This window comes from Hemitrygon akajei, chromosome 31 (assembly GCF_048418815.1).
Source record: "Hemitrygon akajei chromosome 31, sHemAka1.3, whole genome shotgun sequence".
Classification (NCBI taxonomy): Eukaryota; Metazoa; Chordata; class Chondrichthyes; order Myliobatiformes; family Dasyatidae; genus Hemitrygon; species Hemitrygon akajei.
Window position 1 is genome coordinate 35044924 of NC_133154.1, and position 26141 is coordinate 35071064.

The 26141-nt window shown below is 47.8% G+C and overlaps 1 protein-coding gene across 2 annotated transcripts in view; it reads left to right on the forward strand.

The window, feature by feature from the left end:
* The window catches only part of LOC140719465 (complement factor B-like), a 56504-nt gene that overhangs the window by 17381 nt on the left and 12982 nt on the right, over positions 1-26141 (forward strand). For both annotated transcript variants that reach the window (XM_073034164.1, XM_073034165.1), the window contains exons 10-15: positions 3429-3569; positions 4304-4434; positions 7045-7159; positions 11284-11446; positions 19775-19860; positions 25073-25197. In XM_073034164.1, the coding sequence (XP_072890265.1) occupies positions 3429-3569; positions 4304-4434; positions 7045-7159; positions 11284-11446; positions 19775-19860; positions 25073-25197 (761 nt within the window). The remainder of the gene's footprint in view (positions 1-3428; positions 3570-4303; positions 4435-7044; positions 7160-11283; positions 11447-19774; positions 19861-25072; positions 25198-26141) is intronic.

Genomic DNA, 26141 nt, shown 5'->3' on the forward strand with positions numbered 1-26141 from the left:
CAATAAATGCTGGCAAGTTCCCCACCCTCTCAAGGGGTGATCAGGGGTGGGTAATAAATGCTGGCAAGTTCCCCACCCTCTCAAGGGGTGATCAGGGGTGGGTAATAAATGCTGGCAAGTTCCCCACTTTCCCGAGGGGTGATCAGGGGTGGGTAATAAATGCTGGCAAGTTCCCCACTTTCCCGAGGGGTGATCAGGGGTGGGTAATAAATGCTGGCAAGTTCCCCACTTTCCCGAGGGGTGATCAGGGGTGGGCAATAAATGCTGGCAAGTTCCCCACTTTCCCGAGGGGTGATCAGGGGTGGGTAATAAATGCTGGCAAGTTCCCCACTTTCCTGAGGGGTGATCAGGGGTGGGTAATAAATGCTGGCAAGTTCCCCACTTTCCCGAGGGGTGATCAGGGGTGGGTAATAAATGCTGGCAAGTTCCCCACCCTCTTGAGGGGTGATCAGGGGTGGGCAATAAATGCTGGCAAGTTCCCCACCCTCTTGAGGGGTGATCAGGGGTGGGCAATAAATGCTGGCAAGTTCCCCACTTTCCCGAGGGGTGATCAGGGGTGGGTAATAAATGCTGGCAAGTTCCCCACCCTCTTGAGGGGTGATCAGGGGTGGGCAATAAATGCTGGCAAGTTCCCCACTTTCCCGAGGGGTGATCAGGGGTGGGCAATAAATGCTGGCAAGTTCCCCACTTTCCCGAGGGGTGATCAGGTTTGGGCAATAAATGCTGGCAAGTTCCCCACCCTCTCGAGGGGTGATCAGGGGTGGGTAATAAATGCTGGCAAGTTCCCCACTTTCCCGAGGGGTGATCAGGGGTGGGCAATAAATGCTGGCAAGTTCCCCACTTTCCCGAGGGGTGATCAGGGGTGGGCAATAAATGCTGGCAAGTTCCCCACTTTCCCGAGGGGTGATCAGGGGTGGGTAATAAATGCTGGCAAGTTCCCCACTTTCCCGAGGGGTGATCAGGGGTGGGCAATAAATGCTGGCAAGTTCCCCACCCTCTCAAGGGGTGATCAGGGGTGGGTAATAAATGCTGGCAAGTTCCCCACTTTCCCGAGGGGTGATCAGGGGTGGGCAATAAATGCTGGCAAGTTCCCCACCCTCTCGAGGGGTGATCAGGGGTGGGTAATAAATGCTGGCAAGTTCCCCACTTTCCCGAGGGGTGATCAGGGGTGGGTAATAAATGCTGGCAAGTTCCCCACTTTCCCGAGGGGTGATCAGGGGTGGGCAATAAATGCTGGCAAGTTCCCCACTTTCCCGAGGGGTGATCAGGGGTGGGCAATAAATGCTGGCAAGTTCCCCACTTTCCCGAGCGGTGATCAGGGGTGGGCAATAAATGCTGGCAAGTTCCCCACCCTCTCGAGGGGTGATCAGGGGTGGGCAATAAATGCTGGCAAGTTCCCCACCCTCTCGAGGGGTGATCAGGGGTGGGCAATAAATGCTGGCAAGTTCCCCACCCTCTTGAGGGGTGATCAGGGGTGGGTAATAAATGCTGGCAAGTTCCCCACCCTCTCGAGGGGTGATCAGGGGTGGGTAATAAATGCTGGCAAGTTCCCCACCCTCTCGAGGGGTGATCAGGGGTGGGTAATAAATGCTGGCAAGTTCCCCACCCTCTCGAGGGGTGATCAGGGGTGGGCAATAAATGCTGGCAAGTTCCCCACCCTCTCGAGGGGTGATCAGGGGTGGGTAATAAATGCTGGCAAGTTCCCCACCCTCTCGAGGGGTGATCAGGGGTGGGCAATAAATGCTGGCAAGTTCCCCACCCTCTTGAGGGGTGATCAGGGGTGGGCAATAAATGCTGGCAAGTTCCCCACCCTCTTGAGGGGTGATCAGGGGTGGGCAATAAATGCTGGCAAGTTCCCCACCCTCTTGAGGGGTGATCAGGGGTGGGCAATAAATGCTGGCAAGTTCCCCACCCTCTCGAGGGGTGATCAGGGGTGGGTAATAAATGCTGGCAAGTTCCCCACCCTCTCGAGGGGTGATCAGGGGTGGGTAATAAATGCTGGCAAGTTCCCCACCCTCTCGAGGGGTGATCAGGGGTGGGTAATAAATGCTGGCAAGTTCCCCACCCTCTCGAGGGGTGATCAGGGGTGGGTAATAAATGCTGGCAAGTACCCCACTTTCCCGAGGGGTGATCAGGGGTGGGCAATAAATGCTGGCAAGTTCCCCACTTTCCCGAGGGGTGATCAGGGGTGGGCAATAAATGCTGGCAAGTACCCCACTTTCCCGAGGGGTGATCAGGGGTGGGCAATAAATGCTGGCAAGTTCCCCACTTTCCCGAGGGGTGATCAGGGGTGGGTAATAAATGCTGGCAAGTTCCCCACTTTCCCGAGGGGTGATCAGGGGTGGGTAATAAATGCTGGCAAGTTCCCCACCCTCTCAAGGGGTGATCAGGGGTGGGTAATAAATGCTGGCAAGTTCCCCACTTTCCCGAGGGTTGATCAGGGGTGGGTAATAAATGCTGGCAAGTTCCCCACTTTCCCGAGGGGTGATCAGGGGTGGGTAATAAATGCTGGCAAGTTCCCCACCCTCTCGAGGGGTGATCAGGGGTGGGTAATAAATGCTGGCAAGTTCCCCACCCTCTTGAGGGGTGATCAGGGGTGGGTAATAAATGCTGGCAAGTTCCCCACTTTCCCGAGGGGTGATCAGGGGTGGGCAATAAATGCTGGCAAGTTCCCCACTTTCCCGAGGGGTGATCAGGGGTGGGTAATAAATGCTGGCAAGTTCCCCACCCTCTCGAGGGGTGATCAGGGGTGGGTAATAAATGCTGGCAAGTTCCCCACCCTCTCGAGGGGTGATCAGGGGTGGGTAATAAATGCTGGCAAGTTCCCCACTTTCCCGAGGGGTGATCAGGGGTGGGTAATAAATGCTGGCAAGTTCCCCACCCTCTCGAGGGGTGATCAGGGGTGGGTAATAAGTGCTGGCAAGTTCCCCACCCTCTCGAGGGGTGATCAGGGGTGGGTAATAAGTGCTGGCAAGTTCCCCACTTTCCCGAGCGGTGATCAGGGGTGGGCAATAAATGCTGGCAAGTTCCCCACCCTCTCGAGGGGTGATCAGGGGTGGGTAATAAATGCTGGCAAGTTCCCCACCCTCTCGAGGGGTGATCAGGGGTGGGTAATAAATGCTGGCAAGTTCCCCACCCTCTTGAGGGGTGATCAGGGGTGGGTAATAAATGCTGGCAAGTTCCCCACTTTCCCGAGGGGTGATCAGGGGTGGGTAATAAATTCTGGCAAGTTCCCCACTTTCCCGAGGGGTGATCAGGGGTGGGTAATAAATTCTGGCAAGTTCCCCACTTTCCCGAGGGGTGATTGATGATGGACAATAAATGCTGGTCTGCCCGTATCTCCCATCATGCCTTGCTGCTGCCTGGAGACACTCTGATGTGGGGCATGCTGGGAGAAGACTCATTGTTTTCTTTGTATTCTGTCCCAGACATATTTGCCATTGGGATTGGCGATGGGAGTAAGGAGGAGCTTGAGCAACTTGTCACTAGCCGGGGTGAACCACGCACTTTTTACTTTGCCAACTACAACCAACTGGAGGAGCTCACCCAACTCACCAGGAGGCCAGAGGGTAGGTCCCACATCATTGGGCTAACTTCCCTGTCAAACTGCTCCCCGCTCCTTTCTGTTCATAGCCTTCTGGACTCCAACCATTCCTATTCACACTCAAAGGGACCCCATCCCCATCCCTTCCTCATTTACTCCCATTGTCCACATTCCCAATGGAATCTCCTCTTTCCGTTCACTTCCACCACCCAAATTCCCAATGGGACTGCACCCATTTTCCATTCACTCCCACCATCCACACTCCCAAAGGGACCCCACCTCTTCCCCATTCACTCCCACCGTCCACACTCTCAATGGGACCCCACCTCTTCCCCATTCACTCCACCATCCACACTCTCAAAGGGACCCCACCTCTTCCCCATTCACTCCCACCGTCCACACTCTCAATGGGACCCCACCTCTTCCCCATTCACTCCACCATCCACACTCTCAATGGGACCCCACCTCTTCCCCATTCACTCCACCATCCACACTCTCAATGGGACCCCACCTCTTCCCCATTCACTCCACCATCGACCTAATGGGACCCCATCCCTTTCCCTTTCACTACAGCATCAGCACTCCCAATGGGATTGTAAGCCTTCCCATTCACTCCCATCACCGCCATCTATACTACGAATGAGACTCCTCCCTTTCTGTGTAGGAATGTGATAGAGACAGCAACAGTCACTCAGTCCAACCCAAGGGGATGACTATCGCCAGTGCCAACCATCACCCACTCCCTTGTGTCTCCGACAGGGGATATTCCCATGGGCTGTGGAATGAGAGGTCGAAGACGCAGTCAGCGAGAGGTCGCTCGTGTTTACGGGGGAGAGGATGCCGTGGAGAAACAGTGGCCCTGGCAAATACGCATTCAAATGAGTGGGCAGGTAGGGGCAAAGAGAAATGCAAGATCAGAGGTGAGGGCAAACTGCAGCATTCAAACACTATCCCGTTGCACATTCCCGGGGTCAGACAAAGGGTGACAATCTCTCTGCCCTGTCCCATCACACAGTCCCAGGGTCAGACACAGAGTGAATCTCCCTCAACACCGTCCCATCACACACTCCCCGGGGTCAGACACAGAGTGAATCTCCCTCCACACCGTCCCATCAGACACTCTCTGGTCTGACACAGAATGAATCTCCCTCCACACTGTCCCATCACACACTCCCTGGGGTCAGACACAGAGTGAATCTCCCTCAACACCGTCCCATCACACACTCCCCGGGGTCAGACACAGAGTGAATCTCCCTCCACACCATCCATCACACACTCTCTGGTCTGACACAGAATGAATCTCCCTCCACACTGTCCCATCACACAGTCCAGGGGTCAGACACAGAGTGAATTTCCCTCCACACCGTCCCATCACACACTCCCTGGTCTGACACAGAATGAATCTCCCTCCACACTGTCCCATCACACAGTCCAGGGGTCAGACACAGAGTGAATCTCCCTCCACACCATCCCATCACACACTCCCGGGGTCAGACACAGAGTGAATCTCCCTCCACACTATCCCATCACACTCTCCCGGGGTCAGACACAGAGTGAATCTCCCTCCACACCGTCCCATCACACACACCCAGGCTCAGACACAGAGTGAATTTCCCTCCACACCGTCCCATCACACACTCCCTGGTCTGACACAGAATGAATCTCCCTCCACACTGTCCCATCACACAGTCCAGGGGTCAGACACAGAGTGAATCTCCCTCTACACCGTCCCATCACACACTCCCAGCGTCAGACACAGAGTGAATCTCCTTCCACACCGTCCCATCATACACTCCCAGGGTCAGACACAGAGTGAATCTCCCTCCACACCGTCCCATCACACACTCCCGGGGTCAGACACAGAGTGAATCTCCCTCCACACCGTCCCATCACACACTCCCAGCGTCAGACACAGAGTGAATCTCCCTCCGCACCGTCCCATCACACACTCCCAGTGTCAGACACAGAGTGAATCTCCCTCTGCACTATCCCATCACACACTCCCAGGGTCAGACACAGAGTGAATCTCCCTCCACACCGTCCCATCACACACTCCCCGGGTCAGACACAGGGTGAATCTCCCTCCACACCGTCCCATCACACACTCACCGGGTCAGACACAGAGTGAATCTCCCTCCACACCGTCCCATCACACACTCCCTGGTCTGACACAGAATGAATCTCCCTCCACACCGTCCCATCACACACTCCCCGGGTCAGACACAGAGTGAATCTCCCTCCACACCGTCCCATCACACACTCCCTGGTCTGACACAGAATGAATCTCCCTCCACACCGTCCCATCACACACTCCCTGGTCAGACACTGAGTGAATCTCCCTCCACACCGTCCCATCACACACTCCCTGGTCTGACACAGAATGAATCTCCCTCCACACTGTCCCATCACACAGTCCAGGGGTCAGACACAGAGTGAATATCCCTCCACACCGTCCCATCACACACTCCCAGCGTCAGACACAGAGTGAATCTCCTTCCACACCGTCCCATCATACACTCCCAGGGTCAGACACAGAGTGAATCTCCCTCCACACCGTCCCATCACACACTCCCGGGGTCAGACACAGAGTGAATCTCCCTCCACACCGTCCCATCACACACTCCCAGCGTCAGACACAGAGTGAATCTCCCTCCGCACCGTCCCATCACACACTCCCAGTGTCAGACACAGAGTGAATCTCCCTCTGCACTATCCCATCACACACTCCCAGGGTCAGACACAGAGTGAATCTCCCTCCACACCGTCCCATCACACACTCCCCGGGTCAGACACAGGGTGAATCTCCCTCCACACCATCCCATCACACACTCACCGGGTCAGACACAGAGTGAATCTCCCTCCACACCGTCCCATCACACACTCCCTGGTCTGACACAGAATGAATCTCCCTCCACACCGTCCCATCACACACTCCCCGGGTCAGACACAGAGTGAATCTCCCTCCACACCGTCCCATCACACACTCCCTGGTCTGACACAGAATGAATCTCCCTCCACACCGTCCCATCACACACTCCCTGGTCAGACACTGAGTGAATCTCCCTCCACACCGTCCCATCACACACTCCCGGGGTCAGACACAGAGTGAATCTCCCTCCACACCGTCCCATCACACACTCCCTGGTCTGACACAGAATGAATCTCCCTCCACACCGTCCCATCATACACTCCCGGGGTCAGACACAGAGTGAATCTCCCTCCACACCGTCCCATCACACACTCCCAGGGTCAGACACAGAGTGAATCTCCCTCCACACCGTCCCATCACACACTCCCGGGGTCAGACACAGAGTGAATCTCCCTCCACACTGTCCCATCACACACTCCCAGCGTCAGACACAGAGTGAATCTCCCTCCACACCGTCCCATCACACACTCCCGGGGTCAGACACAGAGTGAATCTCCCTCCACACCGTCCCATCACACACTCCCAGCGTCAGACAGTGATGCATCTTCAATGTTTGTCTCTCTCTTCTCAGAATGGCAATTCCATGGGTGCCGGCTCCATCATTTCCCAGAAGTGGATCCTCACAGCAGCTCACAACCTCTTTGACGACCGGCTTATCAGCCCGGCAAATGTTCAGGTCTTTGTTGGTATGTCCCTCCTTGGTCTGCCTGTGCCTCCCGTTCCCTCTCACTCTCTCCATCCCTGGCTCCTGGACTAGGTTTTGCCCACCCACATGAGATGAGCCTGTGCGAAGTCTGTCTGTTCAGTTACCATTCTTCAAGCTGCTCCTGAGGCAATAACAACCCCCCCCCCCCCCACCACCATCCTTGGGTAGGGAGAGTGGTGCTGTTCTCAGTCTCCAGGTCTGATCTTACCAACACCCTATGGAACTGAGGCACAACCTCAAAACTGTGTATTCAATCCCCTCCCAATAAACCATCACATTTTCTGATCTTTCCTAGCTACTGGCTCTCCCCGTTTAGTCAATAGTCAAAACCGATTGGGATCTGAAATGTTTCTCTTGGTCCTTCCTGATTACTTGCTTTCCCCTCTTAGCAGACTTTCAAAATTCCGCAGGAGTTAAATGTTTCTCTCCAGCTCTCCTGGTTACCTGCTCATCCTCATTATTCAGCTGCTGAAATCAATTAGGATCCTAAACGTTTCATTCCTCCTTTCATTATGTCCTGCTCTCCCTGCTACACAGAGAGAATACTCTGCTGGACCATATACTGTATATTTACCTCAGGGTTATACCTGATTTCTTCCACATCTCCCTTACTTACTCAAATGTCAAAAGCCACTCAGGTTCTTTCAGCTTTCCTGATTACTTGCTTCCCCGCTTAGCTGACTGTTAAAAGGCTTCCAATACTCCACATTTAGACTATCCAAATCCCTCTGGATCTTCAACATTTCCCTCAAATTTTCTTAAATTCCTACTCTGCTTGCTTACCATCCTCAGGATGATAAATATTGCTTTCAATCTTCCCTAGTGAAATGCTGTCTCTGCTGGATAGTCTATTTCCCTCAAGCTATCCTGATTACAACTACCGCACTTACTCAATTGTCATAAACCCCTCAAGGTCATAAATATTTCACTCAACTTTCTTGATTATTTCTTCTGCTTAGTAGACTGTCACCACCCCACCCCACCCCCAGGGTCTTAAATATTTCAATTTTCTTCATTACATGCTCCACCTGCTTGGCAGGCTGTTAAAAACTCAGGTCTTCAGGATTTCATTCTTCTTGTCCTGATTTCCAGCTCTCCCTGATTTCTGAGCTGTCAAAAGCCATTAAATGATTACTTCCCACCCCCACTTAGTCTGTCAAACCCCCTCAGAATCTTCAATATTTCGCTCAGTTTTCCTGATTGCTTACTCCCTGCTTAGCAGACAACCAGAACACAAAGAACTTTAAATGTTTCTCTCAATTTTTCCCAGTTAGTTGGTCTCCCCGCCTAGCAGTCTGTCAAAACCTTTCAGGGTCTTCAATATTTCCTTCAATCTTTCCTGATTTCTAGCTTACTAGACTGTTGAAACCGCCCAGGATGTTAAATGTTTCCCTCAGTCTTTCCCAATGAAGTGCTGTCCCTGCTCGGCAGATTGTCTAGCCCTAATGTTTCATGCAAGCTTTCCTCTTATCCACTCTGCTTATTCAGCTGTTGTAACCCCTCAGCACTTTAAATGCTTCAGTTTTCTAATTGCTTACTAACACATTTAGCCGACACTCAAAACCCCTCAAGGTTTTTAAAATTTCACTCAGTCTTTCCTGATTTCCTGCTCTCTCCTCTTAGAGGTCTGTCAGAACATCTTAATTTTAAATCTTGACCCCAGTCTGTCCTGATTACTTGCTTCCAATGCTTGGTAGACTGTCAAAATCCCTCATGGTCTTAAATGTTTTATTTTCCCGATTAGTCTCCACTTAGCAGACTGTTGGATCCTCTCAGAATTTCAAATGATTCTCCCAGCTTTCTTGGTTACCTGCACACCCAGTAGGCAGACAATTCAAATCCTTCTGGATCATAAATATTTATTCCAATCTTTCCAGATCAGTTGCTCTTCCTGCTTAGCAGACTGTTTAAACAGAATCAGAATCAGAATCAGGTTTATTATCACTGGCATGTGATGTGAAATTTGTTAACTCAGCAGCAACAGTTCAATGCAATACACAATCTAGCAGAGAGAGTTAAAATAATAATAAATAAAATAGCACATAATAAATAAACAAGTAAATCAATTATGTATATTGAATAGATTATTAAAAAATGTGCAAAAACAGAAATACTGTATATTTAAAAAGTGAGGTATTGCCCAAAGTTTCAAAGTCCATTTGGGAATCAGATGGCAGAGGGGAAGAAGCTATTCCTGAATCGCTGAGTGTGAGCCTTCAGGTACCTCCTACCTGATGGTTACAGTGAGAAAAGGGCATGTCCTGGGTGCTGGAGGTCCTTAATAATGGATGCTGCCTTTCTGAGACACCGCTCCCTAAAGATGTCCTGGGTACTTTGTAGGCTAGTGCCCAAGATGGAGCTGACTAGATTTACAACCCTCTGCAGCCTCTTTTGGTCCTGTGCAGTAGCCCCTCCATACCAGACAGTGATGCAGCCTGTCAGAATACTCTCCACGGTACAACTATAGAAGTTTTTGAGTGTATTTATTGACAAAGATTTCACTCTATCTTTCCTGATTTTCTGCTCTTCCCACTACCCAGGGTATAAAAATTCTGTTGGACTTTAAATGTTTCTCTCAAGCTTTTCTGATTACTTAAGCACACCGTTTATTCAACTGTCTAAAACTCAGCAGGAGTATAAATGTTATCACTGAACTTTCCTGATTACTTGCTTTCTCCGCTTAGCAGACTATGGAAAAGATTCAGGATCTGAAATCTGTCTATCAACATTCTTGGTTACTTGCACTGTCTACATAGTAGAAAATCAGGATCTCAAATATTTCTTTTGATCTTTTCTGATTAACTGTGTTCCCTGCTTATCAGACTATCAGAATGTCTTAGGATCTTTACTGTCTCCTCAATATTTGCTGATTTCAGTTTTCCCTGCTTAGTAGACGGTCTTAACCAATAAGAGTGTTAAATGCTATTATTTAGCCTTTCTTGATCATTTGTTCTTCCCACTTAATCTGTCAACACATCTCAGGTTGTTAAATGATTATATCAAAATCCTTTTGAATGAAGTGCTGTCCTCGCTAGGCAGACTGTCAAAACACTGCTGGCTATAAGTGTTTCTCTCCGCTTGTGCTGCCTTTATGGCAGTTATTTAGTTTATAATATTTTCGCTTAGTAATTTGTTAGCATTTTTTTAGTTAAAGTTAGGATTGTTTAAATCAATTTATTTGTCTGTAATACATCGCGGCTGCGATGACGTCACATCCGGGTTCGCCGCGTCTTGTGGGAAATTACCGGTTTGAGATATACGCAAGGGTGGGGGTCACTCACATGTGCCACCATAGCGCCGGTTAGGGTTTCTCTATGCACCAAAGACACAGTGAAAGCAACACTGTAAGTCATTAGATAATCGATATGTTGAGTTAAAATGTTAACGCCGATTCTGTTAAAAGTAACGACGGTCGGTAAGGTTTATGTTTTCGTCAGTTAAAGAGTCGGGATAGTTTGTATTGAAGTGTATCTAAAGCAGTCAATGGAGCAGCTAGATTCTGACTGTATGCTGCACTTTAATGTAATGTAGTTATTGTAGTTTTACCTTTGCAAGTATTCACAATGTAAATGTGATATTTAGAAGGAAACAAACACTGTACCAATCTTGTATTGTTTTTCAACAGTTTTCACCATACGTTAATGTGAAGAGTGAACAGTAAATGGTTAATCTTACTGCGGCCTTGTTTGCATTGACTCTGGTTTATCTCGACGTTTACCTCGGCGTTACGTCACACCCGAGCGAGAACGTTACACTGCTTCCCTAATTACATACCCACCTCGCTTACTCACCCTTTCAAAACACTCACAATATTAAATGCTATCACTCAGCTTTCCTGATTATGTCTTCTCTCTTTTTAGCAGTCTGTTGAAAGCCCCTCAGCATCTTAAATATTTCTGTCAGCCCTTCTCAATTACTTGCTGTCCCACTTAGCAAGATGTTAGCCTCCTCAGGATCTAAATGCTCTGTCCAGTCCCCACTGCTTTTTGTAACCCCACACTTTGGAGACAACCCCAGTCTGTCCAGCCGTCTCTTATCAGACTGTCCTGCCCATTTCTCATACTCCGTCAGTACGTTTTCCCAGGATGGGATTTGTCGTTACAGGAGAATTGAAAAGACGGAGCAAGAATTCAAATGCAAAGGAGGTCACGGAACTTCACGTGCATCCTTCATACAATAACACGCGTGCTAGTCTCACTGAAGATTATTCCTACGACATTGGTCTTCTGCGCTTGAAGGAGGATTTACAGTTCAGTGACAAAATCAGGTCAGGAAACCTGTGTCTGACCCCGGGAGTGTGTGATGGGACGGTGCGGAGGGAGCTTCACCATGTGTTTGACCCATAAGACCATAAGATATAAGAGCAGAATTAGACCATTCAGCCCATCGAATCTGCTCTGCCATTCCATCATTGCTGACCTGGATTCCACTTAATCTCATACAATTGCCTTCTTGCCAAAGCCTTTGATGCCCTGACCGATAAGGAAACTATCATCTTCCACCTTTAATATACGCACGGACTTGGCTTCCACCATAGTCTGTGGCAGAGCATTCCATAGATTTACTGCTCCCTGGCTAAAAGAGTTCCTCCCAGAATCATCCTTGTGAACCTTGTGGAGCAGATAGGGAAACAGATCCTGGAAAGGTGTAATAATAACAGAGTTGTTGTGATGGGAGATTTAAATTTCCAAAATATCGATTGGCATCTCCCCAGACCAAGGGGTTTAGATGGGGTGGAGTTTGTTAGGTGTGTTCAGGAAGGTTTCTTGACACAATATGTAGATAAGCCTACAAGAGAAGAGGCTGAACTTGATTTGGTATTGGGAAACAAACCTGATCAGGTGTCAGATCTCTCAATGGGAGAGCATTTTGGAGATAGTGATCACAATTCTATCTCCTTTTCAATAGCATTGGAGAGAGATAGGAACAGATAAGTTAGAAAAGCGTTTAATTCGAATAAGGGGAATTATGACGCTATCAGGCAGGAAATTGGAAGCTTAAACTGGAAACAGATGTTCTCAGGGAAAAGTAGAGAAGAAATGTGGCAAATGTTCGGGGGATATTTGTGTGGAGTTCTGTATAGGTACGTTCCAATGAGACAGGGAAGTTATGGTAGGGTACAGGAACCATGGTGTACAAAGGCTGTAATAAATCTAGTCAAGAAAAAAAGAAAAGCTTACAAAAGGTTCAGAGAGCTAGGTAATGATAGAGATCTAGAAGATTATAAGGCTTACAGGAAGGAGCTTAATAAGGAAATTAGGAGAGCCAGAAGGGGCCATGAGAAGGTCTTGGCGGGCAGAATTAAGGAAAATCCCAAGGTATTCTACAAGTATGTGAAGAGCAAGAGGATAAGACATGAAAGAGTAGGAATTATCAAGTGTGACAGTAGGAGAGTGTGTATGGAACCTGAGGAAATAGCAGAGGTACTTAATGAATACTTTACTTCAGTATTCACTATGGAAAAGAATCTTGGTGATTGTAGTGATGACTCGCAGCAGACTGAAAAGCTTGAGCATGTAGATATTAAGAAAGGGGATGTGCTGGAGCTTTTGGAAAGCATCAAGTTGGATAAGTCACCAGGACTGGACAAGATGTACCCCAGGCTACTGTGGGAGGCGAGGCAGGAGATTGCTGAGCCTCTGGCGATGATCTTTGCATCGTCAATGGGGACGGGAGAGGTTCCGGAGGATTGGAGGGTTGTGGATGTTGTTCCTTTATTCAAGAAAGGGAGTAGGGATAGCCCAGGAAGCTATAGACAGTGAGTCTTACCTCAGTGGTTGGTAAGTTGATGGAGAAGATCCTGAGAGGCAGGATTTATGAACATTTGGAGAGGTGTAAAATGATTAGGAATAGTCAGCATGGCTTTGTCAAGGGCAGGTTGTGCCTTGCGAGCCTGATTGAATTTTTTTGAGGATGTGACTAAACACACTGATGAAGGAAGAGCAGTAGATGTAGTGTATATGGATTTCAGCAAGGCATTTGATAAGGTACTCCATGCAAGGCTTATTGAGAAAGTAAGGAGGCATGAAATCCAAGGGGACATTGCTTTGTGGATCCAGAACTGGCTTGCCCACAGAAGGCAAAGAGTGCTTGTAGATGGGTCATATTCTGCATTGAGGTCAGTCACCAGTGGAGTGCCTCAGGGATCTGTTCTGGGACCCTTTCTCTTCGTGATTTTTATAAATGACCTGGATGAGGAAGTGGAGGGATGGGTTTGTAAGTTTGCTGATGACAGTAAGGTTGGAGGTGTTGTGGATCGTGTGGAGCGCTGTCAGAGGTTACAACAGGACATTGATAGGATGCAAACCTGGGCTGAGATGTGGCAGATGGAGTTCAACCCATGTAAGTGTGAAGTGGTTCACTTTGGTAGGTCAAATATGATGGGAGAATATAGTATTAATGGTAAGACTCATGGCAGTGTGGAGGATCAGAGGGATCTTGAGGTCTGAGTCCATAGGATGCTCAAAGCAGCTACGCAGGTTGACTCTGTGGTTAAGAAGGCGTAATGTGTATTGGCCTTCATCAATCATGGAACTGAATTTAGGAGCTGAGAGGTAATGTTGCAGCTATATAGGACCCTGGTCAGACCCCACTTGGAGTACTGTGCTCAGTTCTGGTCGCCTCACTACAAGAAGAATGTAGAAGCCATAGAAAGGGTGCAGAGGCGATTTATAAGGATGTTGCCTGGATTGGGAAGAATGCCTTATGAGAATAGGTTGAGTGAACTCAGCCTTTTCTCCTTGGAGTGACGGAGGATGAGAGGTGACCTGATAGAGGTGTACAAGATGATGAGAGGCATTGATCGTAGTGGATAGTCAGAGGCTTTTTCCCAGGGCTGAAATGGTTGCCACAAGAGGACACAGGTTTAAGGTGCTGGGGAGCAGGTATGGAGGAGATGTCAGGGGTATGTTTTTTACTCAGAGAGTGGTGAGTACATGGAATGGGCTACCAGCAACAGTGGTGGAGGCGGATACGATAGGGTCTTTTAAGAGACTTTTAGACACGTACATGGAGCTTAGAAAAATAGAGGGCTATGGGTAAGCTTAGTAATTTCTAAGGTAGGGACATGCTCAGCACAACTTTGCGGGCCGAAGGTCATGTATTGTGTTATAGGTTTCTATGTTTCTTAACCTCCTCTGAACCCTCTCCACTGCCAGCACATACTTTCTTAGCTGAGGAGCCCAAATCTATTCACAATATTCAAGGTGAGGCCTCACCAGAGCCTTGTAAAGCCTCAGCATCACATCCCTGCTCCTGTATTCTAAACCTCTTGAAATGATTGCTGACATTGCATTTGCCTCCTTCAGCACCAACTCTTCCTGCAAGTAACTCTTCCTGCTGATCATTGGATCAGCCATGATCTTGTTGAATGGCGGAGCAGGCTTGAGGGGCCGATTGGCCTACTCCTGCTCCTATCTCTTATGTTCTTATGTAACCTTAAGGGTGTTCTGCACCAGAACTCCCAATTCCTTCTGCATCTCAGACTTTTTGATTTTTGTCTCCGTTTAGAAATTAGTCTGCACATTTATTTCTACCACCATAGTGCATGATCATGCATTTTCCAACATTGTGTTTCGTTTGCCACTTCCTTGCCCATTCTCCTAATGGAGAATGAAAAGCTATCTATTCCATCATCTAAATTACTGACATACAACATAAAAAGAAGTGGTTCCTACACTACCCCTGTGGAACACCACTTGTCACTGACAGTCAACCAGAAAAGGATCCTTTTATTCCCACTTGCTGCTTCCTACCAATTAACCAATGCTCTAACCATGCCAGTAGCTTTCCGTAATACCATGGACTCCTAACTTGGTAAGCAGCCTCTTGTGTGGCACTTTGTCAAATGCCTTCTGAAAGTCCAGATATACAACATCCACTATATCTCCTTTATCGACCTACTTGTAATCTCCTGAAATAATTCCAACAGGTTTGTCAGGCAAGATATTCCCTTAAGGAAACCATGCTGACTTTATCCTATCTCGTCCTGTGTCACCAAATACTCTATAACCTCAACCTTAGCAATTGATACCAACATCTTCCCAACCACTGAGGTCAGGCTAACCAGTCTATAATTTATTTTCTGCCTCATTCCTCCTTTCTTAAAGAGTGAAGTGACTTTTGCAATTTACCAGTCCTCTGGTACAAGGCCAGAGTCCAATGATTTTTGAAAGATCATTACTAATGCCTCCATAATCTCTACTGCTACCTCTTTCAGAACCCTAGGGTGCAGTTCATCTGGTCCAGGTGACTTGTGTACCCTTAGGTCTTTCAGCTTTTTGAGCACCTTCTCCCCTGTGATAGTAACTGTACTCACTTGTCATCCACACTGTTGTTCCTTTTACCAAAATGCTTTTGTCCATTGCTTCCTCAGCACTACCTACCCCTCCACCTATCTTTGTATCATCCGCAAACTTCGATACAAAGCCATCAATTCCATCATCCAAGTCATCGACAAACAATGTGAAAAGCAGCGGTCCCAATACTGACCCCTGAGGAACACCACTAGTCACCGGCAGCCAGCCAGAAAAGGCCCCCTTTATTCCCACTCGCTGCCTGTCAGCCATTCCTCTATCCATGCCAGTATCTTTCCTGTAACACTATAGTATTTTATCTTTTTAAGCAGCCTCATGTGTGGCACCTTATCAAACCCCTTTTGAAAGTCCAAGTAAATGACATCCACTACCCCTCCCTTGTTGTTACTCACCCGACTTGCTACTTCCTCGAAGAGCTCTGACAGATTTGTCAGGCAAGATTTCCTTTTACAGAAACCATGCTGACTTTGACTTATTTTACCATTAGTCTCCAAATACCCCCAAACCTCACCCTTAAGAATAGACCCCAGCATTTTCCCAACAACTGAGTTTGGGCCAACTGGCCAAAATCCCTTCCTGTTGCCTTTCCCTTCTTAAAAAGTGGAGTGTCATTTGCAATCTTCCAGTTCTCTAGGACCATTGCAGATTCAAGTGATTCTTGCAAGATCATGACCAATGCATCTGTTATCCCTTCGGCAACCTCTCTCAGGACTCAAGGATGTAGTCCACCTTAAAACCTTTGTGTTCGCCTAGCAGTTTTTGCTTTGTAATAGCAATGGCACTCACTCTTGCCATCTGACACCTGACACTCACAGACCTCTGGCATGTGGCTAGTGTCTTCCACAGTGAAGACTGATGCAAAGTGCCCATTAAGTTCATCTGCCATCTCTTTGTCCCCCACTAGTACTTCACCAGCATCATTTTCCTGTGATCCAATATCAACTCTCAGCTCCCTTTTACTTAAAAATACCTTTTAGTATCCTGCTTTATGTTATTGGCTAGTTTGCCCTCATATTTCATCTTTTCTATTCTTATAGCTTTTTTTAGTTGCCCTTTGTTGGATTTTAAAAGCCTCTCTATCATCCAACTCTTCACTCACTTTTGCTACCTTATATGCCCTTTCCTTGGCTTTTATGCGGCCCTTAACTTCTCGTCAGCCACAGTCGCCTAGTCCTGCCATTTGAGAACTTCTTCTGTCTATCCTGCACCTTGTAAACTATTCCTAGAAACTTCATCTATCTCTGCTCTGCTGTCGTCCCCACCAGTGTTCTCCTCCAATCCACGTGGGAAGCTCCTCTCTCTTGCCTCTGTAATTCCATTTATTCCATTGTGATATGATACATGTGACATGCTTCTCCCTCTCAAATTGCAGTATGAATTCAATCATATTATGATCACTGTCTCCTAAGGGTTCCTTTACATTAAGCTCCCGATAAGATCTGGGTTGTTACACAACATCCAATCTAAGATAGCCTTTCCCCGAAGAGGCTCAAATAGTCTCTTGCAATCCAACACCAGCCTGATTTTCACAATCCCCTTGCAGATTGAAGTCCACTGTTGCAACTCTGACATTATCCTTATTACGTGCCATTTGGCCCATCATATCTGCTCCACCTTTCAATCATCGTTAATTTATTATCCCTCTCAACCCAGTTCTCCTGCCTTTTTCCCATAATATTTGACACCATGAACCTATCAACCTCTGCTCTAAATATACCCAATGACTTGGCCTCCACAGCTGCCTGTGAGTTCCATAAATTCACTACCCTCTGGATCAAGCAATTCCTCCTCAACTCTGTTCTAAAGGGTTGCCACTCTGTTCTGAGTTTGTGCCCTCCTAGAGTTGCCACCAACAGGAAACAATCTTTCCACATCCACTTGCTCGAGGCCTTTCAATATTTGATAGCTTTCGATGAGATCCTCCCTCATTTTTCTAAACTCCAGTGACTACAGGCCCAAAGCCCGTAAGTAACTCTCATCACAGCCTTTTTACCCTTGCAGTTGCTTAACTCTATCCTTGATGATGGAAGACTGGTGCTGGTGATGCACTGAGCAGTTCTCACTACCCTTTGTAGACCCTTCCTGTCTGCCTCGGTGCAGTTTCCATCCCAACCAGTGATGCAGCTTGTTAGGATGCTCTCTCTACTGCTCATCTGTAGAATGACATGAGTAAAGATGTCCAAAGTCCATTTCTCAGCAGCCTCTTCAGAAAACAGAGGCTTTCGTGAGCTGTCTTGCCTGTTTAGGACTCTTGAGCCAAAGCCTCAACTCTCCTCTCAAATACCGGCCCAGTCCGACAATGGCCGCTCCTACAACGGCTTAAACCCAACATCCATTTATTGGCACTTGCCTGTGCCTACTTACCCCATGACCTCAAGCCTGCCAAATACCCTGACTGCCCCATTCGCTTTTTCAAATCTTGCTCCCAAAATACACAACCCAACTGCTCTTTGTGATCTAAAGCCTGCAGAGTGTCCGGACTCACCCGATTCACTTCTTCAAATCTTGTTCTCGCATCAAATGTAAAGATACAGTGGACTGTTAAGGCAGGACCCTTAATCGTGCTCAGGGACAGAGAGATCTTGTGTGGCAGGTCTACGGCTCCCTGAAAGTGGCCACGCAGGTAGACAGGGTGGTAAAGAAGGCGTACGGCAAGCTTGCCTTCATTGGATGGGGCACTGACAGTAACAATCAAGAAGTCATCCTGTAACTGAATAAAACTTGGAGGCTTGGGGACAGTTCTGGTCCCTCATTGCAGGAAGATGAATCACCCCAATACATCAAAGGAACATCCCCCTCCACCATCAATACAGGAGGCTCTGCCTCAAAAAGGCAATGTCCATCATCAAAGATCCCACTATCCGGGCCACGTCATCTTCTCCCAGCTCATATCAGGCAGGAGTTACAAAAATCAGAAATCCCACACCACTAGGTTCAGAAACAGTGACTTCCCTTCAGCCATTTGGTTCTTGAACCAACAGGCACAATTCTAATCACTACCTCAGTACACCACTTTGCACCACAATAGTCTTTGTTTATGGTCTAAGTATGTTCTTTTCTTGTCGAACCTAGAAGCTATGAGGTAATGTTGCAGCTCTATAAACCCTGGGTGGACCAGACTTGAGTTCAGTTCTGGTCAACTTATTACAGGAAGGATATGGAGCTTTAGAGAGGGTGCAGAGGAGATTTACCAGCATGCTGTCCGGGTTAGAGAGCATGCCTTATGAAAACAGGTTGAGTGAGCGAGGGTTTTCTCCTTGGAGTGAAGGAGGTAACTTGATAGAGGTGTACAAGTTGATAGAATGGACAGCCAGAGACTTTTTCCTCCAGGGCAGAATAACTAATTTGGTGGGGGCATAATTGGAGGGAAATATAGGGGGGATTTCAGAGGTAGGTTTCTTTACGCAGAGAGTGGTGGGTGCGTGGAACACCCTGCCCGGGATGGTGGCAGAGGCAAATGTAATAGGGGCGTTTAAGAGACTCTGAGATAGGCCAATGGATGAAAGAGAAATGGAGGCTGCGCGGGAGGGAGGCATTGGATTGATCTTGGAGCTCAGCACTACATCGCGGGCCAAGGGCCAGTGCTGCGGTGTACCGTTCTGCAGAAACCAAAGCCATGAAGAAGAAATAAATTTTGCATAACATATGTTTAATTCCTGTCTTTCTTGTGTGTCTGACGCAATGAGCCTGTGATGCTGCCAGGAAATGTTTCATTGACCTCTGCATGCGCGTGTGAGAGTAAACCCGACTTTGACTTTGAGGATGTGGAGAGGGGGCAGGACAGCCCCACCAGGACGCTGCCCGCATTAGAGGGCGTGAGCTGGAAGGAGAGGGTGAACAAACGTGGGTAGTTTACTCTGGAGCAGCGGAGGCCGAGCGGAGACCTGACAGAGGTTATCAGAGTATGAGAGGCTCCAGGGTTGAAACATCTAACGTTAGGGGGCATGTATTTAAGGTGATTGGGGTAAGTTTAGTGGAGATATGTGGGGCAAGTGCATTTACACTGACAGCAGTGGGTAACAATGGTGGTGGTGGAGGCAGATGTGATAGGGGGGTTTCAGAAACTCAGAGAGGCACATGAACGTACTGGGAATGGAGGGGTGTGGACACTGTGTGGGCAGAAGGGATTGCATTGGCTATGGGTTTAATTATGTTTAACATGGTGGGTGGGTGGGAGGGCTTGTTCTGTGCTGTGCATTCTATGTAAGACATGTGTAGGAGGTTGCCAGCATGGATTTGTTGCTATGGGAACTGACCACTCTTCTCCATCCCTTTCACAGGCCTGTCTGTCTACCCTGCTCTAAGGAAGTCTCTGAATTTCTCCCGGCACCAGAGGGTGGCTGGGCAGACCAGTGCTCTTACCAAGGTAGGGAGCCAAGGGAATACACGGATAATGCGAGTGAGTGATGGAAAGGTCTGGAGGGAGATTCACTCTGTGTCTGATCCCGGGAGTGTGTGATGGGACGGTGTGGAGGGAGCTTCACTCTGTGTCTGACCCTGGAGTGTGTGATGTGACAGTGTGGAGGGAGATTCACTCTGTGTCTGACCCCGGGAGTGTGTGATGTGACAGTGTGGAGGGAGATTCACTCTGTGTCTGACCCCAGGAGTGTGTGATGGGACCGTGTGGAGGGAGCTTCACCCTGGCTCTGACCCCAGGAGTGTGTGATGGGACGGTGTGGAGGGAGATTCACTCTGTGTCTGACCCCGGGAGTGTGTGATGGGATAGTGTGGAGGGAGATTCACTCTGTGTCTTACCCCGGGAGTGTGTGATGGGATAGTGTGGAGGGAGATTCACTCTGTGTCTGACCCCAGGAGTGTGTGATGGGACGGTGTGGAGGGAGATTCACTCTGTGTCTGACCCTGGGAGTGTGTGATGGGACGGTGTGGAGGGAGATTCACTCTGTGTCTGACCCCGGGAGTGTGTGATGGGATAGTGTGGAGGGAGATTCACTCTGTGTCTTACCCCGGGAGTGTGTGATGGGACAGTGGGAAGAGAGATTCACTCTGTGTCTGACCCCGGGTGTGTGTGATGGGAAGGTGTGGAGGGAGATTCACTCTGTGTCTGACCCTGGGAGTGTGTGATGGGACGGTGTGGAGGGAGATTCACTCTGTGTCTGACGCCGGGAGTGTGTGATGGGATAGTGTGGAGGGACACTCACTCTGTGTCCTACGCCGGGAGAGTGAGTAAGTGAGGGAGTGTTCCAGAGCCACTCAGCACAGAAACAGACCCTTCGAACCCCTATGGTCCATCCTGGTCGATTTCTATTCAAGCTCATCCCATTTCCTCACGTGTAACCTCTATCCCTTTGAACCTTTTGTCTCCACCTGCTTATCCAGATACCTCTTCAATATTGTTAATGTCCCTGCCTCAACCACTTCCTCTGGTAGCTCGTTGTAGAGAAATTTCCCCTCAGTTTCCGACTAAATCTCCCCCTTCTCACCTTAAACCTGTGCCCTCTGGATCTTGACTCCCCAACCCTGGGGGTAAAAGACTGTGCATTTGCCCTGTGTGTTCCTTATGACTTTATACTCCTCATCGGTGTCCTGCACTCCAAGGAATAAAGTCCCAGATCTCTCCTTAATTCAGTCCCTCGAGACCCAGCAACATCCTTGTAAATTCCCTCTGCTTACTCTTCCAGCTTAATGGCATCTTTTCTTTAGCAAGGTGACCAAAACTGACATCTTGTACAGCTGTAACAGGACCATAACCATAAGAGATAGAAGATAATTAGGCCATTCAGCCCATCGAGTCTGCTCTGCCATTTCGACGTGGCTGATCCATTTTCCCACCCAACCCCATTCTCTGCTGTCTCCTTGTAACCTTTCATGCCCTGACTAATCAAAAACTTATCAACCTCCACCTTCAATACACCCAATGACAGCCTCCACAGCCTCTGTGGCAATGAATTCCACAGATTCACCACCCTCTGCCTAAAGAAATTCCTCCTCATCTCCATTCAAAATCAAAACAGACGTCCCTCTGTTCTGAGGCTGTGCTTTCTGGCCCTAGAGTCCCCCATTAGAGGAAACATTCTCTCCATATCCACTCTGTCTAAGCCTTTCAACATTCAATGAAATCCTCCCTCATTCTTATAAACTCCAGCGTGTACAAGCCCAGAGCCATCAAATGTCCCCTATATGCTAACTCTTTCATTCCCAGAATCCCTCTTGTGAACCTCCTCTGGACCCTCTCCAATGTCAGCTCAACCTTTCTTAGCTAAGCGGCCCAAAACTGCTGACAACACTCCCAGTGAGGCCTTACCAGTGCCTTATAAAGCCTCAGTGTTATATCCTTGCTTTTACAATACATTCTCGTCTTGTCAAAATCAACGCTAACATTACATTGCCTTCCTTACCGCCGACTCAAGCCACAAATGAATGTTTAGAAAATCATGCACAAGGGCTCCCGAGGTCCCTTGCACCTCAGATTTTTGAATTTTCTGCTCGTTTAAAAAATAGTCTATGTGTTTGTTTCTTCTACCAAAGTGCATGACCGTACTCTTCCCACGACTGTATTCCATCTGCTATTTGCCCATTCTCCTAATCTGTCTAAAGTCCTTCTGCAGACTCACTGCTTCCGCAACATACTTGCATCTCCACCTATCTTCATTTCATCCACAAACCTGGCCACAAAGCCATCAATTCCAACATCCAAATCATTGACATACAACATAAAAGGAAACAACCCCAACACAGACCCCTGTGGAGCACCACTAGTCACTGACAGCCAACCAGAAAAGGCTCCCTTTATTCCCACTCTTTGCTTCCTGCCGATCAACCAATCCTCTATCCAAGCTGGTACCTTTCCTGTAATACCATGGGCTCTTATCTTGTTAAGCAACTTCATGTGCAGCACTTTATCAAAAGCCTTCTGAAAATTTAAGAACGCAACATCCACCGATTCTCCTTTGTCTATCCGGCTTGTTATTTCCTCAAAGAATTCCAACAGATTTGTCAGGCAAGATTTCCCCTTAAGGACACCATGATGACTATGGTCTATTTTATCATGTGTCCCAAATACCCCTGAGATGTGATTCTTAACAACTGACTCCACATCATCCCAGCCACTGAGGTCAAGATAACTGGCCTATAATTTTCTTTCTTCTGCCTCTCTTCCTGGTTGAAGAGTAGAATGAAATTTGCAATTTTCCAGTCCTCCAGAACCATGCTAGAAACTAATGCTTCCACTTTCTCTAGCTGTCTTTTTCAGAACCCTGGGGTGTACCCATCAGGTCCGGGTGACTAATTTACCTTCAGACCTTTCAGCTTCTTAACGTCTCCCTAGTAATAGCAATTGCACACACTTCTGCTCGCTGACACTCAAACTTCCGGCATAATGTTAGTGTCTTCCACAGTGAAGATAAATGCAAAATCATTAGAAAGAGGTGACATAGGATCGGAAGGTGCAGAATCTTTATGAGTTGAGCTAAGAAATCGCAGGGATAAAAGGACCCTGATGGCAGTTATCTACAGGCCTCCAAACAGCTGCAGTGATGTGGACTACAAATTACAACAGGAAATAGAAAAGGCTTACCAGAAGGGCAGTGTTATGATAATTGTAGGGGATTTTAACATGCGAGTGGATTGGGAAAATCAGGTCGGCACTGGATCTCAAGAGAGAGAATTTGTAGAATGTCTACAGGATGGCTTTTTAGAACAGCTTGTTGTTGAGCCCACTAGGGGATTGTCTGTACTGGATTGGGTATTGTGTAATGAAACAGAGGTGAGTAGAGAAACTGAGGTGAAGGAACCCTTAGGAGACAGTGATCATAACATAATTGAGTTCACTGTGATTGAGAAAGAGAAGCCAAAATCCGATGTGTCGATATTTCATTGTGGAGTAAAGGGAATTACAGTGGCATGAGAGAGGAACTGGCCAAAGTTGACTGGAAAGGGACTCTAGCGGGAAGGACGGCAGAGCAGCAATGGCTGGAGTTTATACGAGAAGTCAGGAAGGTGCAAGACAGATATATTCCAAAAAAGAAGAATTTTTCAAATGGAAAAAGGATGCAACCGTGGCTGACGAGAAGTCAAAGCCAAAGTAAAAGCAAAGCAGAGGGCATACAAGGAAGCAAAAATTAGTGGGAAGACAGTGGATTGGGAAGTTTTTAAAAGCTTACAAAAGGAAACTAAGAAGGTCATTAAGAGGGAAAAGATGAACTATGAAAGAAAGCTAGCAAATAATATCAAAGAGGATACTAAAAGCTTTTTTGAGTATATAAAGAGTAAAAGACAGGTGAGAGTAGATATAGGACTGATAGAAAATGATGCTGGAGAAATTGCAATGGGAGATAAGATAAGGAGGAACTGAGCAAGTCTTCACTGAGGAAGACATCAGCAGTGTACCGAACCTTCAAGGAAGAGAAGTGTGCACAGTCTCAATTATGATGGAGAAAGTACTCAGGAAGCTGAATAGTCTAAGGGTAGATAAATCTCCCGGACCAGATGGAATGCACCCTCGTGTTCTGAAGGAAGTAGCAGTGGAGATTGTGGAGGCATTAGCAATGATCTTTCAAAAGTCGACAGATTCTGGCCTGGTTCCGGAGGACTGGAAGATTGCAAATGTCACTCCGCTATTTAAGAAGGGGGCAAGGAAGCAAAAAGGAAATTATAGACCTGTTAGCTTGACATCGGTGGTTGGGAAGTTGTTGGAGTCGATTGTCAAGGACGAAGTTACGGAGTACCTGGAGGCGTATGACAAGATAGGCAGAACTCAACATGGTTTCCTTAAAGGAAAATCCTGCCTGACAAACCTAGTGCAATTTTTTGAGGAAATTACACGTAGGCTAGGCAAGGGAGATGCAGTGGATGTTGTGTATTTGGATTTTCAGAAGGCCTTTGACAAGGTGCTGCACATGAGGCTGCTAAACAAGTTAAGAGCCCATGGAATTACGGGAAAGTTACATAAATGGATAGAACATTGGCTGATTGGCAGGAAACAAAGAACCATTCTCTGGGAAAGTCTCACCCTCATCTATCTTCCTGAAATGTATCATGTCGCACTTATCCAATCTAAACTCCATTTGTTATTCCTCCGCCCATGGACTCAGCTGATTGAGATTCCCCTGGGAGTTCTTACCATCCTCTTCATTGTCCACAGCTCTACCCATTTTTGTGTCAGCTGCAAACTTTCTGACCGCATCCATACATTCTCATTCAAATCATCGATGCAGATGACAGGCGTGAAAGGTCCCAACACTGAGCCCCTGGGACAACGCTGGTCACAGGACTCCAGTCCGAGACAAAGGGGAAGGGTTCGAGAAGGGGGAGTCAGAGAGGGAGAAAAATGTGGAGGGAGACAAACTGAGAAAGAGAGGGAGAGACAGAGAGCAAAAGGGACAGGGGGGAGATGACATTGAGACTGAGAGAGTGAGAGGGGGGAAGTGAGAGAGAGTGGAGTGAGAGGGAGTGAGAGAGAAGGGAGTGAGAGGGAGTGAGAGAGAAGGGAGTGAGGGGGAGTGAGAGAGAGGGAAGTGAGAGAAAAGGAGTGAGAGATTACACAGAAGAAGGTGCTGGAGTTTTAGATCTGCCTTCTGCTGGGACCATTGCACTAAAGGCAGATATCTCTCTGGATACAGACCGTGTCCTAACAGGCTACAGTGGGAGCGAGTGGAGAGAGATCACAGGGTACATCTCAGGATGGGGCCTCACGGAAAAAGGGAAAGCCTCGTACTTTCTCAAGTATGGGAAAATCTCCATCAAGGTGAGTTCAGACATCCCACCTCTCCTGGAAGTTCCGGGAGTCTCCTGCATATTGATAGCGGCTTCCTGATACCCACAAATTATATACAATATCCCAGAAATCAATTTTTTTGAGAACGAGCGAGCGAGAGGGAGGGAGGGGGAGGGAGAGGCGGAGAGAGAGGGAGAGTGACAGAGAGAGCATCCTGATTGGTCTCTCTTTGTGCTAAGTAGACCTATCAGTTTTCTCTGTGGGCGGGCTTTACAGTCGACCTCTCTCTCTCTCTCTCTCTCTCTCTCATTGTCCATCATTTCAGTTTAGTGTCCTGCAGCGTCATGGCAGAGTGTTCCAAAACAACAAAATATAAAACGTACTTCACCCCAGACTACACTAAAGTGTACCCCTGCCTAATAGGGGTCAAAACAATGACAGTGTTGCTCGCTGCACTGTTTGCAACAGTGACTTTTCTATCGCCTGTGCTGGGTTAAATGACTGTAAAACAGTTTCAAGAGCTCTGCAATGTTGCCCTACATGCTGGCTTTCTTTAGGAAAAGGTTTGGACCATCTGCTCCACCAATGGCCAGCCTTTATTTCATATTGTGAGTCAAAGAATGAGAATCAGAAGCCATCTCATATTCAGAAGAGGCTGAAGGACCCCCAAATGAAAATATACACATGCTTTCTCCAAAATGTCACGCGATGTTTTGACAAATTCAATTTGATTTTTCAAATCAAGCCACCTATCCTCTTCAAGTTGGATCAGAGTGTAGAAGAGCTCCTGCATGACATAGCAAGCAGATTTATTCAGAGAACAGAACATTCAGGAGATCAATGTGAGCAACTCTGAAATTCACCGCCCAGGTGAAGAGCTTTTTGTTGGGTACCTGGCAAGGGGGCAGTTGCTAAGTGAGGAAGCATGAGATCCCCCCCCCCTTACAAGACAAAGCAGTTCTTCTAAGATGCCT